Raw genomic sequence first — 15,314 nt, forward strand, 5'->3', positions numbered from 1 at the left:
AATCATCTGTGGGACACCCATCATCCCAATTCTAGCCTGTCACCTGGCCTCTGCCATCGCTGGGGAAGAGGAACACAAAGCAGCCATAGCCATCCACTTGTCCCTGCTGCCTTTAGGCCAGGTCACTCTCCACTGCCCAAAAGATTTCATGGAAGACCCCAGAACCACAGAAACAGGCTACACTAACCCAACAGAGAAGAGAAACAATACCAAGAAGGGTTTGATTTTTTTTAATAGGGTCCAAATGGTCATGAAAATAGTTAGCTGGACTGTCAGTCACTCTACTAGGCTCTAGTTTTACTAGTGGAATCCTGTCACACTCAAAAAGAACTGGTTCAAAGAGCACAAATAGGTATTTTAAGTTCTGATTGCAAGTTCTATCAAGCACCTAAAGAAATTACATACATTTCACTCTACAGGGAAATTCTGGTGCTATTCTTTTTTCAGTATTTTATTTGTTCTCCGGAGAAATTATCAGCTGCTTTCCTTACCAGCGTAGTGTTTAAAAATGCCCAAAGCTGACTCCCGATTTCCAGAATTGCAGTCTGCTGTGCAATATCCAAAGCTTCACTAGCAGAATTACACACAGCAAGCAAAGCAGAAAGCTGTGTGTTCTGTAAGTGGAGACAGAGGGAAAGAACTGAGGTTAGATCCCAGTCTAAAGGAGCCGAGGCCCCAGAGGTTATGGATAACTTGTAACTCTGCATAAAAACCCGTGGCCAATGTGTGTTCTAAGACCCAATGCCATCTTTTCAGCTACTTCATTAATACATTTTATTAAAAATAGTTTTCCTTATAGACAAACATCTGCTTCATTTTCTACATATTTTTTTTCCTTTTAGGTTAAAATTTAATATCAAAATGGAAACAGCATTGTATTTTAATACAGTGATACAGACTGTCCACATAATCAAGCTAATTTTATAATATTCATCAACTACAGAGTCTATTTTTTTCACATGATGCACCTAGCAGTCTTTTACCATTACTAGATTTTTATTATTGCTGTTGTTTCATAATTAATCTTTAAAATTCCTCAACAACACTCTGCATTCAATAAACAAATACAATACTTGAGAAGTACACTATCTAGAACTTGAAACTAAAAACCGTCTTATCTGGATCTGCTCTTATCTATATATGGAATCTCTCTCTCTGACTGGCCAGGAGTGCAGTGGGCTGCACGTAATGATTAGTAACAATGCCTTTAACCCATCATACTTCAACAACATTTAAGTTTGAAGGATTAACACACAGCTTTTTATTTAAGATTTACCTATTTCCTTCTACAAATAAGCATGTAAAATGACCTGCTGAAATAAAGTTTTGGTCAGGGCAAAGATATATTCAAGTTTAGAAAACAGGTGCATTATTTTGCCTACTCCAAAAAATTTTTTATCTTCAACTGCAAAAATCAGTGCACAATAAATGTAAAACCTGAACAATCTAAGTTACTCCTGTGTATTTCAAAGTTATCTCAAAATAAATGCAAACAAAAACTTATATTTCCTTTAATATGTGTATATGTTTTAAATTATCCTGATAATTTAAAAAATTATTTTTAATAAAATTTTATTAAAATTATTTTTTAATAAAATGTATTAATGAAGTAGCTGAAAAGATGGCACTGGGTCTTAGAATACAAATTTGACACAGGTTTTTATGCAGAGTTATAAGTTATTCATAACCTCTGGGGCCTCAGCTCCTTTAGACTTCATTATCATCAAGTGCCATGAATAGAACAGAGTGTCAGAACACTTACACTCAGTGTGGAGATCTAAGCCTTGAAAAAACCCTGACCTCATAATTTAAAATTGCAAATACACCCCTAGCCCCTTGAATACCCTGTCCCCATCCCTGCTTGATTTTTCTCCACTTATCCCAAACTAATCTAAAACATTTACAAATATATTCATTACTTATTTTACTGTCCACAGCTGAGCTAGAGTACAAGTTCATGAGAACAGGAATTTTTGTTTTGTTCCCTATTCTATCCCCAATGCCTAGAACAGTGCTTGGCACACAAGAGTGTTCACAATATGTTTGCTGGATGAAATAAATGAAGGAGAAAATGATACTAAACTGGAAAACTGAACCACATGTAGTATAGTCAATTTTTCAATTTTAAAAAATCGTGTAGTTTTTACTTCTTCTAGATGAACTTCTTTTACTTTTCATTAAGAGGGAACATAAAGCTCATAAGAACTACATAAAGACTCAGAATAGGTGTGTCTAAAATGGGGGCTGCATTTTGTCAAACAGAAGAGTCATGTCTGCCTAATCTAATGATGTGTCAGCAAAATCACTGCAAATAAAATATTTCATACTGAGTTTCATCTTGGTCCAGTGTGTCTTGAACTGCAGACCCTCAGCCCCCAATGTAATTTACATCAAGATGGAGTAAGTTTCTCACAGACCCCTTTACAATGTAGAATCTGAAAGCTTGCTAGTTTCTAACCTGAGGGAAGACTGTATCCTTCTTATTAACAACCCATCACTAGTACCTTAAGTAGTGCTCAATAAACAGTTACTAAATGAACCAAATCAATCAAAATTCTTTTCTTACCAGAGAGTCAAGCTCTCCCAAAGTACGACTATCGCTTAGCCACTCCGTACACCGTGCAATGCCTACTCCGACGACCTCTTGTGCGGCTTGTTTCCTAAGCTCGGCAGGTAATGCCTGGAAGGAAATACATTGCCACAGAGACAGATTTTCTGCTTCTCTGGGGGAAAATTTCTGGATAAACTCCACCTGAAAAAAATTGAAGAGTAACAGAAGACGATCTGATGAATGGATACACAAAAGCGGAGAACTGGCTCCCATGGTTTATGTTTTTAAAAAGCTTTTAACTGACAAGGACCAGACCAAGGTAAATGACACAAACATGCATTATTGTATTTGCTGTTGTTGCATTTGTTTGCAAATGCAAAACGCAGTTTAAGTGGAACATGATATGTAGGCACTGAGAGATGTTGAAAATAATCGATTTCATTATTAGTCAGGTAGCTATTTTATCCTACCCAGTAAGTCTATTATTTTCCTAAGAACATGTGTGCTCGTGACCTTGTTAAGTCAAAAGTAATATTCCAAGGTATGCCAAAAGAGCGATTCGGCCAACCCTGGCAGCTTACTGTTATCTCAGCTGATTAGAACAAAGGACCTACAGAAAGAAGCAAAGCTCATCGGTTCGATTTTCCACTAGGCTAGTTGGCTTTGCTCTCAAGAGGACACACAGAATTTGTTTCACAAACGTAAGCCACCAGTTCAGAATCATGTGGCTAGCAAATCCATTCTACCACTGAAATAATCCAAAGCCTTTGCCAAGTTAACAGAAAAACAGCACTAGTTTGTTAAAAATGAGGCATCAGCAGACTAGCTAAAAACAGAACACAAACATTAAAAAAACAAAAAGTTAAAATAATAGTTTCCAGTGGAAAAACAGCAAAAATAATGGTGCACTGAATTTCTAAATGAAATATAACCTAGGAAGTATATTAATGTAATTTTTTAAGAAGAATAATTCAATTTGTAGTATCTCAAATCTACTTGATGAAAACTTCCTATATTAAAAAAAAAAAACAACCCTACCATGTTAAATTTGACAGAGTAATTTTCTCACATTGTGTATTACATTTATATTTGGATTTTGTTTGCAGACAATATTTAGCTGTCAAAACAAGGGAGAAATTGTGTGGCTATCTTCTGGGACAGCTGATAAAGCCAGAAAAATGGACCCTGTGATGAGCTATGTGTCTATTATAATAAGCAGCTTTACTCATGAAACCAAACTGCATCAGGAGGGCCAAGAGAAATGTGCCAACTGATAGACATCAGCTGAACATGACCTTTCTTTATAATAAAATCCAGTGACTGAATGAACTAGTTCCCTTGCCAAAATAGAAATTACAAATAATAATGCCCTGGACAACATAAAAGGGTAGGTGTTGACAAAATTTATTACATAGGAAAAGTGATTTATTTACTATTTTGAGTTTGAAAACCCCAGTCTTAATACAATTTTAAATATTCAGGGGCACTGGGGTGGCTCAGTCAGTTAACTGTCTGACTCTTGATTTCGGCTCAGGTCATGATCTTGTGGTTGTGGGTTTGAGCCCCACATTGGGCTCTGCACTGACAATGTGGAACCTGCTTGGGATTCATTCATTCATTCTCTCTCTCTCTCTCTCTCTCTCTCTCTCCCTCCCTCCCTTCTCTGCCCTTCCCCCATGCTCTCTCTCTTTCCCAAATAAATAAAACTTAAAAAATATATTTAAAACTGCCAGTGCTAACAACAGTTCATAAGGAGTGAAGTAGAAGTGAATAATTTGCAGAGACTTAGGACTTCCCTTGTTAAAACTGAGAAGAGAGGAAAAATACAACAGTGGGCTTAAAATGCAAATACTGACAGTACTTTTTTTCTTTTCATAGTACTTTTTATTTTAGATAAAAATGGCAACACAACTATCAGTCTACTTAAACCAGGTATATTAAATCCTTTCCTCTCAGTAACCTTGTACTTTTGCTCGTTTCTATAAAACAGAAATATTATTAACAGTTACACACTGAAAGAGATAATAGGATATCAATAATTAGTCTCCACATTGAAACAGAAACACATTTTAATCTCCCTATTTACTGGCAGTTCCCCCCAAATTATTGCCACACTTTTTTTTTTTTTAAGTAAAACATCACTGAACTGGGATCAACTATTTTCACTATGTTAATGCTGCACCACTAATACAAAATCTGGGTTTTTATTTCACCTTTTAAAAAGATACCATCCTGTGTGCAAACAGTAATTACTTCCAGCTTTGCTGCTGGTCTCTCCTTTTCCCCAGCGCGTGCTCTCCCCCCTTCACCCCTGTCCCAGCCGCCCTTCCTCCCCCATCCTTTAGCCTATGTCACAAATGCCTCCATCTCCAACAGCTTCCCCTATTCCCCCGTTCCCACCCATACCTCCCCACAAATGATCTTCTAAGCTATGAACACCCAACAAAACCTGATTTGTGCCAGTTTTGGTACTCCTTACGCAGCACCTTTCACCATGAGCACTTTAATAAATTTGTAGTTTCTACCAGATTATATGTTCTTTCTGGTATCATGACATATAGCACAGTGGTTTCCAAGTTTTTTCTTTTAAACAAAGCGCTATTAAAAATTAATGAGCGAGCTTTACACACCTCAACAAGAAAAGCAGACTTCACAGCTACAGGGACAAGGAGGCAGACCGGCACCCTGCGAACAGGAAGCCCCGGGACAGCCGCCTGCAGAAGAGCTGAGAGGAGCCGGGGCCGGGGCGACACAAGCACAGCTTTTGGATGGAGTAAGACGGATCTGGCACAGATCCCGGCCCAGCCGTTTGTCATGGTGAGCTTCCCTGAGCTACTGTGTCTTCACGTGCAGAATGAACGTTAACCCCACGGATTCCGCCCACAGGCTGACGCGCGAACTCCAAGAACTGAAGTGCCCAGAACGCAGCCCAGTCCATCTCAAAGAAGGCCCGTTCCCTCCCTCCTGCCTTCAGGAGGAGGGATCACGTCCTCAGGGAAAAGGAGAAAGAGCAGAGCCTGGCAGAAGAAGGAACACTTGTGAAGTGTTCCCTCCGAGCAGCTCGCGTTTCGAATCTCAAGTCTCAGATCTGTCTAGGGAAGGTTAGTACCTCAGTTTTAGGATTAGCTAAATGCCACGGACTCTCAGACAAGAATTCAAATTCAGACATGTCCCTTCAAATTGAAGCACAGTAAGCTGACCAGGAAACCAGTATTTGATAACCGAGGGAAAAAGTTAAAAGTAACCTCTCAAATATTCCTAACTTCAAAATCTGATAGCCTCAATTATTTGGAAAAACTTAGACAATTGAGGAGTGTCTAAGAAGTCTCTAAACATTAACTAGAGTTTATTTACAACCACGTTTCTAGACCTCACTTAGATCATTCATCCTGAGTTGTAGTATTCTACAAGTGAAAATTTCACAACAACCCTGGGAAAAGGACAATTTTATTCCCATTTAATAAATGAGAAAACTGAGGTTAAACGGACCCTCAGGAAGGGCTTCCCAGTTCACGGGGCCCCTGTGAAGAACAGTGTCCCAGAAACCAAGAGAAAGACCCCTGAGAGGGGAATAAAAGGGATTAAAATCTGAAGGGACGTGGAGCAGACGACTCCTTGGGGGTTTTGGAAAGGAGAAGAGCAACACTTCTGTGTTTTCTAGAAGGCTAGCAGGTGGGCCTGGTGTGCTTTCGGCATCGGCACCACCTGCAAGGAAGGGGGCTAGGAGGCCAGCACGGTTCCTCTGGTGCCTGTCCAGCTTCTCTCGGGCAGGAAAGGAGAAATGGACTTGAGGCAAATACTCTATTCAGAAACGACTCCCAATATTTACTGAGCACCCTTCTAAGCACGGCACTATGCTAAGTGTTTCGCCTGTATTACATCTGGGTCGTTACAAAATTTTTCAAAATAGTTAACACGTATCCGCCATTCTATAGACAGGGAAAGAGGTTTGGAAAGGATGCTGTGCCCAAGGTCACAGTTAGACAGGATTCAAACCCCCTTCACTGACCTAGTGGTTCCCAAGCTCGTATCCATGTCAGAATCATGTAGGAATTCCAACGACAATAATAACACAAATGCCTGGGCCTCACTGTACTGCCTCCACTCTGCACCCACCCCATTCACAGGAGAAGGTCCAGGAGCCTAGATGTTTCAAAAAGCCCTAAGCAGCTCCTGAAACAGCTGCAAAGCGCTAGTCCAAGGGACTGCACTGGCCGACACAGGTGTCCGTAGCCAGAGACTCTCCTTTATCGTGGCAAAGCTGGCTTTCCTCACAAGAGCAATCAACTAAGGCTCATCGTACTTTCCATTTTCCCAAAAAAGTTCAGCTTATTTGCCGTAAAAAATAAGAGACATCATTAAGGGCATACAGATATTCTCGGTCTTCACAATAAATTAAAAGGGGAAGAAGGGCATATAGAACTTTCTCATGTCAATTATCTTAAATGGCTGAGAAACAAGGGGAAAGATATATTTCGGGAAGACAATGACTGTCTGTAACTTGCAGCAACGACAGCGACAAAGGCTCTCTCCTGACCAAACTTAAGTCAGGCTCTTCTTCCAAGCCTCTTCTCAACTCGTCTTCCATCTGGGATTGTGTCCATCCCTGGGCTTGCAGCATCCAGGTTTAGCAAGAATTCTGTTAAGTCCTTTTAGGAAGCATCCTCAGCCTTGATATTTTATCACCTTGGTCTGTGTTTAGCAAGAATCACCACTTCCTCTCAGCAGTTTTCACCTCCTGACCTACACCTTGCTCCCTGAATATGAATCCCTCCCAGTCTGTGCTGTATTCAGACTCGAGCCCAGTTCTCCACCGAGGCCTCTTTTTCCCTATAGCAACAATCCCAAAATAAAATCCACTTTTATCACTTTGACTACACTGGATGGCTCTGATTTTTCTTTAACAACATCAAAATCTAAACCCACCTAAAAGCGAGAAGCAATCAATACGTTAAAAATTTATACTCAGATCATGTCAACATTCAAATGTACCATAAATGGGGCAATGGGAAGCTTTCAGAGAGTCTGAATCCAATTCTCAGCAGCTACCCAAAGACAGTGACTAAGATCATATCCTTGCCTGCTGTGGTGGGGCCATGAAGAAAAAGAGCCGCCTGAATAGTATCGATAGGTTGGTGAGCTGGTAACATTCTCCAGGACAAGATTTTATCTGGGAAAAGACAGGAGAGGAGAGTAGACTTAAAATCATAGTTTTTACAAGCTTTCATATGCCCAAATATTAGCAGCAGCTCTTTTGGAATATAAGATTATAAATAATTCAGATTTTTTATTTAGAGCTTTTCTTAAATAAGTTGTTTTTCTTTCATTAACCTAGATTATTTTTATGAGAAAAAGGTTTTGACACCATATTTAAAAACAACCCTTTGGTGTTGATCACTGGATGTCATATGTAAGTGACGAATCACTAAATTCTACTCCTGAAAATATTACGCCACATGCTAGCTAACTAGAATTTAAATAAAAATCTGAAGGAAAAATAAAGAAAAATAAAAACAACCCTTTGGGATTTCTATTTTGAATCACTATTTTGATAACTTGATATGTTAATCCCCTACTCAATGACAGTTTATGGAATTTTGTAAGATCTGAGCACAACAGTGCAGAGACAGGTATAACTCTAAGACAGAAGCTCCATTAAAAGATTTTATAAGATCAATGTTCTGGCAATCAATTCCTATCATAATGTACTAGAGCTTTTATTCGATTTGAAAAATAATATACATAACATAAAAACTACTATGGATCTGCTTTGTACGAGACGTGCTAAGGATTCAGAAGTGGGTAAGTGCTCCAGACCGCTAGCCATGGAGACATACAGACCAGCTGTTCAGGTCACTGGACCTCACTGGATTTAGTCTACAACATCTTTCAACAGTAAACTAAGAAATATATGACATAATAGCTACTAAGAAACGAAAGACACATGGACCCACGTAAGATCTTTATCACAGGTCAGGGACAAAAAACCCCGAATAACAAACAAATCATGACCATATCATATGGAATATATCAAACATCTCAAATCTGAAAACAAAAAAAGATCAACACTGAAAAGATTAAATCATCACTACATCATTTTCTCTTTATATCCGTTCACAAAGCAAGATTTCTTTCCCAAAAGGCGTAAGTTTCTGTCACATTAGTTCCTCTCAAATCATTCTGACCGAGAGACAATAAAATCAAGAGGCACCTTGTCTAAGTCATATTAAAGGGAGAAAGAAAAGAATAACTCTCAGTAAGCAACATTACAACTATATTTTCGACTTTGCATTCAATTTTAAATTCATTCTCAGTTAACCTAGTCTTTCTTTCTCAGACCAATTCATGAAATCCTGTAAGATTTTGAAAATATGAGACAATTTCCGCAGTTTTACAGTTTCTGATACATCTTTCTCAATAACGTCAGAATTAAAGCACAGCAAAGAAACTGCCAAAACAATTTAGCAATCAAACTATTTCTCCTTTTGATATTCACATGCTTTCAGATTATCGTATCCTTAAAGGAACTGCATGGAAAGTAGGTGTTTTAGACCTTGTAATTCTCCTCACCAGATGAGCCACTATGGTGACATGGTGTGCACAGAGTTCAGCAGTCCCATACCTGTGATTTAAGAGAAGACAATCTTTATGAAATAATTCATACAATTATTCAGAAAAGCAAGGAGATAAACTTCTAAAAAGCACTAAATATTCTAACCTGCAATTTTATCCATGGCCAAGGAACAGCACAATATACAAAACTACCTAGGAAACAGTTATCTATCGGCTTGAACCGCAGAAACGAAAATGGGAACCTAGTTCCTAATTAGTGCTATGCTATGAAATCAAACCATTTTGGGTAGCTGGTAAAGGGTTATTGAGACAAATTTTCTTTAAGCTTACATTATAACATCATTTACTCTCAGTTACTACTATAAATCAATCCAAAAACCAAAAAAATACATCGTACCGTGAAAGGAAGCACCATGTATCCATAGCTAACAAAGAGGTGATCAGATTAGCACTAAGCACAGCATTCAACAGAGCAACATCCTAATGAAAAACAGAAAGTTCATGATAAATTATGATTACTATTACATTTCTCAAAATAAAACAACAAAACACCATCACAATCCAAATAACAACAGATCCTCAATGGGAAGGTTCAACTCTCTAGTATCTGAAAGAACCTATATATAGCACCATTGCCTCAACATTGATGAGCACCTACTGTATGTTAAGCATTATGCTGGGCTATGGAGATTCCAAAGTGATTTTAAATGTGTTTACTCAATCATTAGGATCCACAAAGATTCTAGTGCTAGATATTAACCACTGTAAAACATCTTAAAGGATACTGATCCTTATGTAAATCCTAAGAATTTCTTCCCCACAATTTTCGCAACATCTTTTCTAATTTAATTCCGTTAAAGAAACTCAACATTATGCCTAAGATCTACAGACTTGGTACTACAATCTACTACTTACTTCTCCTTCTCTTTATGGAACAGAATTAGGTAAAGTTCGAACATTTTTTCTCTTTTCACTCCATATTTCCATATCTTGCCACCTAAAATGTTTTCTCAAATGTTCTGGCTGACCATTACATCTGAATACCACAGGGCTCTAGGATTACCATTTCCTAAGACACAACTGAATTATAGGGTGAAATGTGCAAACTCAGAGAATGACACCTGAAAACATGAACTGTTCCTTTCTTCTGCATATAAATCAAAACTTCAGTGAAAAGAAAGTAGAAGGGTAGTCTCAGTGTAGCCCAGCAGATAGCAAACTTACCAGCTCAGGAAACAGTGAGGGATGAAAGGAAGCAACGAATGTGCACAGATGAACACAAACATGCTGATACAAGGTGACAGCAACCTCCGCTTGCCCTTTACTCTTTACTCCTTGTAGGTGAACAGGGAGAGAGAGTTCACCAGAACACTGCTCAAAACTGTAGAAAATGGCTTTGAATAGAGATACCCTGCAGGGACATTGAGAGCACTGAACATTATGAACATTTTAATAATTAGCAGGTATAATAATATGACATAAGGAGGGTTATTTTAGCAAAGCAAAATGTCTCAAGAGGTAGGTATCAACAACAGTTTCCACTGTGTGTGAATACATAACCATAAAAATAAAATATAATCATTGTTTGACAAATTTCTTTTTTTTTATAATGTTTATTTATTTTTGAGACAGAGAGAGACAGAGCATGAACAGGGGAGGGTCAGAGAGAGAGGGAGACACAGAATTCGAAACAGGCCCCAGGCTGAGCCGTCAGCACAGAGCCCAACGCGGGGTTTGAACTCACAGACCGCGAAATCATGACCTGAGATGAAGTTGGACACTTAACCGACTGAGCCACCCAGGTGCCCCTGTTCGACAAATTTCTTAAAGGAAAAGAATTTTCTGTACCTTTTTTTCCTTTTTTTTCTAACCAAATGTTTATCATAGTACTGAACTACACAAAGTCACAGACAAAAGTCATCAAAGAACCTGAAATTTAAATATGGATTAGATACTCTATATAAAATAGAAAATAGGTATAAGAAAGGGGTCATTCTGAGGCGCCTGGGTGGCTCAGTCAGGTAAGCGTCCGACTTTGGCTCAGGTCATAATCTTGTGGTTTGTGAGTTCGAGCCCCGCGTCGGGCTCTGTGCTGACAGCTCAGAGCCTGAAGCCTGCTTCGGATTCTGTGTCTCCCTCTCTCTCTGCCCCTCCCTCGCTCACACTCTGTCTCTTGCTCTCTCAAAAATAAATAAACATTAAAATAAAAAGATAGAGGGGTCATTGTAAGATTGAAATGGTTTAAGAAATCTTCATAGAGGATTTAAATAACAAGTTAGAAATAGGCAAAATATAAACAGGCAGAGAAGACAAAGCACGAGGAAAAGGCAGGCAGCAGTAACCAGCATGACTAGAGCAAGCAAGCGACAGGACGAGCAGCAAAAATGGGTGATGGCGGCAGAATGCGATGGACTTAAGATGCAAAGCTAAGCGGTTCCGCCATCACACTTTTGTTTTTGAGAACAGGAGGCTCACAGTTGGGCTTCAGGGGGACTAACCGGGTGGGTGGCACGCGGCACGGGCTAGAGGAGAGGGCAGACATTACAGCAGGTATAACCCAGGGAGTAAGACTACTGCCTGGCGGTGGCAAGGGGGACAAATACGCGTGAAATCTCCCGGGAGGGAACTTACAGCATAGAGCATTGTTTCTCAGAGCTCAGTTTTAAATGTTAGTAAATGCATCTGCTCTATTACTCTCAGCGTTTATAACACTGAGTATTAGTCAAAACCTTCTAAAACACTGCAAATATTTTTAGCATCTGTTATAGGTTTATATATTTTGAATCTATATTTATTAGTAGCAATACAGATGAGGTCTACACAGGAATAATTAACTGGAAGACCTTAACTTCAAATTCATTCCCAATGGCGGACATTCGAAACCCTCTCTAGCATGACTGAACATCACCACCACCGTGTCAGCTACCTGGTTTTCGCTTCCAGGAGCTGGCGTTCTGTGCACCACAGGGCCTGCACATCCTCGGGCTGAGAGGGCAGCTTGTCCATGACGACAACCAGCAGAAGACACTGTGGGAACTGCAGTTCACATGGCAGCTCTCACACGTAATAAGAACACATTCGTTAAGTTACAACCAATTGGTAAAAACATACTCTACGTAATTTCAACAGAAATCTGCTCGTGATGTGTAAAGGAAGGTAGAGGCATAATTGTTTTCTTGGAACATATTTTTCATTTAAAAAAAAATAGAAGGAATTTTAAATAAAATTTTTAAAAGGGATGATTGATTATGTAAGGGAAATAACCCCATCTCTAACATGCAATAATTACTGAAGGGTTTAAAATTAAATCTGTTTTGAAGCTTACCTAACTTACTATCCAAAACCACCTGCACGAAAGGTTGAAATGTGAGAAGCTGACTGATGAGAGGATCCAGTGTAACTAGGAAAGTCCCTGCTATTTCCTCCTGTTGTGCTTTAGAAATCCTGGCAGCATATAGGCTTGGAGGAAACTTGCTGGAAAGGCAGGGAAAAAATGCATCCATTAATAGGTCTCTCCTAATTTTAGGTAGACATGAGTTATTATAAATTCATCTTCTAGCAGTGAAAATACAGAAAAAATAAGTAGCATGTATTTTATAACAAAATTCAAGGTACTAAATTGATACCACAATTGTATGAGGACCTCCAAACTAAATAACATGACTATAATTCCACAAAATTAAGTTTTATAATCTTATAGAAATCTTTGGTATTGTTTTGATGCATTTTAATACCATTTTGACAGCAGTGTCCTTAAAAAAAGACCATGAAAATATGAATTACCAAATAACCAGGAAAAACATTACATATAGAAAGGTATTTCTGATAAATACTGGCTTACACACTTCTATTAAAAGTTGTTTTAAAATAACGCAGAATGCTGAATTTACTAGGAAATAATGCTCAGAAACAAGGGCTTTGTGAGAATTAAATGGTATACTAGTCCTGAAGGAAGATGCAAAGACTTTTTCATGGAAGATGTTTCAGGAGGTACAGTTAAAACGAAACTTCAGCCAAATTTATGTGAAATAAGATGTGTATTCAGTACTTTCTGCCATGTTATTTTAATTGTGGCAAACTTGAGGGTACTTGAGAAAACCCTGTCTAGCAGGAGATAACAGCATTTGAAGGGATGCACTTAAGATACACATTTGAGGCCTTTGAAGTGTGATGGAAAAAGCAACAGTCTGTCAATTATTAGTTGCTTGAGTTTGGTTCATTCATTTGACCTCCTTGAACCTCAGTTTCTTCATTTGTGGTGTTGATTCAGAGTGGCTGTGAAGATTAAATTATAAGTAAGGTGAAAGATATACATAAATAAAAGGTAATGAAACTCCACAGACTTGAACTATAGCTACTAAGCATCAAAGCAAGTACTTGTTTTTCAATCAAAATTTTTTTTAACGTTTACTTATTTTGAGAGAGAGAGAGAGACAGAGACAGAGAGAGATTGTAAGTAGGGGAGGGACAGAGAGAGAGGGAGACACAGAATCTGAAGCAGGCTCCAGGCTCTGAGCTGTCAGCACAGAGCCTGATGCGGGGCTTGAACTCACGAACTGCCTGACCTGAGCTGAAGTCGGATGCTTAACTGACTGAGCCTCCCAAGTGCTCCTCAATCAAATGGTGTATTTTTAAATTGATTTATGTGACAGCTGTTTATTAAATGCCTGTGTATACGCTCCATGCAATGTTCCAGAAGCAGGTAACACAGTGGTAAACAGAACGTACCAGATCACTGCCTTTACAAAGTTCACATGCTAACGAAGGGGGGCAGTTAGCAAACAAGGAAGCAAGTAAATCCATAATATAACAAATATTAATCATTTGAAGGTTTGTACAGCAAAGTCCCATGATCTCCTTAATGTCTTATCGCTCACTTTGACTATGGTATGGACGACAGACTAGAGGGAGACAAGGGAGGAGGGAGACAGTGGGTGGGATGCTCTCCGTGGAAACCCAGGTAAGAAACAATAATGGGTGACATCAGATGTGAGCAGTTCTGGTGGTGAGAACTGGCTGGGTCCTGTATACATACATACTGAACCCATATACTAGGTATATCTATTTATACTGGAGGTGACACTGACAATTTGTTATTGGGCGAGATGTGGATACGAAAACAAGGAAAAGTGTCAGAGATGACCAGGTATTTCGGCCTGATGAGTTTGAAGTACGAAGTTGCCTGGGGACTGGCCGCTCAGGCCACCCAGCTGAAGCCGAGAAGAGGACCTGCTGAGAAGGCACAGCCATGAGGTCAGAAGAGAACAAGAGGGAGAGGTACCTACAAGCCAACGGAAGGAAGTGCAAAAGGGAGGGTCAAGCGCTGTGAACAGGTTACATAAGCGGAGGCTTAAAACTGACCACCAGATGTAGCAAATGTGGACGTCACTGACGAGCTTGACAAGAGCTGTTTTGGCGAAGTGGTGGCATCGACAGCCTGACTAGAATGGCCCCAAGAAAAAAGGTAGAGACAGCGGTATAGACAGACAACTCCTGGGACTTTTGCTGTAAACAGAGGCAGAGAAATGGGAAGGCATTGGAGGAGGCTGTGGACTCGAGAGGTGTTGTTCTGTATTCTTACGATGTCGACCACGGGGAAAGTAACCGCATGCTGGTATCCAGATGAGAAAGGCCTAGTAGGAGGGAAGACTGGTGATGCAAGAGGGAAGGGAACAACTGCTAGAGAGAGACCCCTGAGCAGGCGAGTTCAGGGGACCAGCGCGTACAGGCCGGCCTTAGGCGGGCGCGGACACTCACTCACGGGTCAGCGACCACATGGACCGAGACACAGGCGGGACAGTCAATGAGCGGAGGAAGCCATGCCTTCTCAGTGACATACTCAGTGAGGACGTTAACTGGCAACGGGGAATGGGGAGGAGGTGTCAGAGATGTGGGAAATTTGAGGAGGGAGAGGTATGAAAAAGGTGTCTAGAAGACTAGAAAGCACTGCTGGACAAATGAGATGACAGAGTATCTTAATGTCAAACGGAGGGCTCTTTGGAGGGTCTGTCAATTTCACATGTTGCTCAGCCCCTATCTAAATAATACTTTTCTGGATTTCAATGTTTTCCCTCAGATGGAGTTAACTACTACACATCTTAAATCTCACAGAAGTTAAAATAAAAATTTACAACGATAAAGAACAATACATCCATGTATACAGAGGCTTTTTTTTTTTTTTTTTTGCCTT

General features: G+C 39.6%; 1 protein-coding gene across 11 annotated transcripts in view; it reads right to left on the reverse strand.

Annotated features, from left to right (window-relative positions):
* Positions 1 to 15,314, reverse strand: part of FIRRM (FIGNL1 interacting regulator of recombination and mitosis) — an 82,319-nt gene that overhangs the window by 11,462 nt on the left and 55,543 nt on the right. For all 11 annotated transcript variants that reach the window (XR_006961648.1, XR_006961649.1, XM_047077009.1 and 8 more), the window contains 8 exons: positions 12,450 to 12,598; positions 12,051 to 12,180; positions 10,349 to 10,535; positions 9,522 to 9,604; positions 9,122 to 9,173; positions 7,632 to 7,721; positions 2,567 to 2,752; positions 492 to 614 (listed from right to left, as the gene is read on the reverse strand). Coding sequence is in view for 9 of the 11 variants with exons in the window: in XM_047077009.1 (XP_046932965.1) it covers positions 492 to 614; positions 2,567 to 2,752; positions 7,632 to 7,721; positions 9,122 to 9,173; positions 9,522 to 9,604; positions 10,349 to 10,535; positions 12,051 to 12,180; positions 12,450 to 12,598 (1,000 nt within the window). In the remaining 2 variants the exon portion in view is untranslated. The remainder of the gene's footprint in view (positions 1 to 491; positions 615 to 2,566; positions 2,753 to 7,631; positions 7,722 to 9,121; positions 9,174 to 9,521; positions 9,605 to 10,348; positions 10,536 to 12,050; positions 12,181 to 12,449; positions 12,599 to 15,314) is intronic.

The sequence above is a fragment of the Lynx rufus genome, unplaced genomic scaffold, assembly GCF_022079265.1.
Source record: "Lynx rufus isolate CCGP_SWC_20201006 ecotype Redwood Valley unplaced genomic scaffold, mLynRuf1.p SCAF_15, whole genome shotgun sequence".
Taxonomy (NCBI): domain Eukaryota; kingdom Metazoa; phylum Chordata; class Mammalia; order Carnivora; family Felidae; genus Lynx; species Lynx rufus.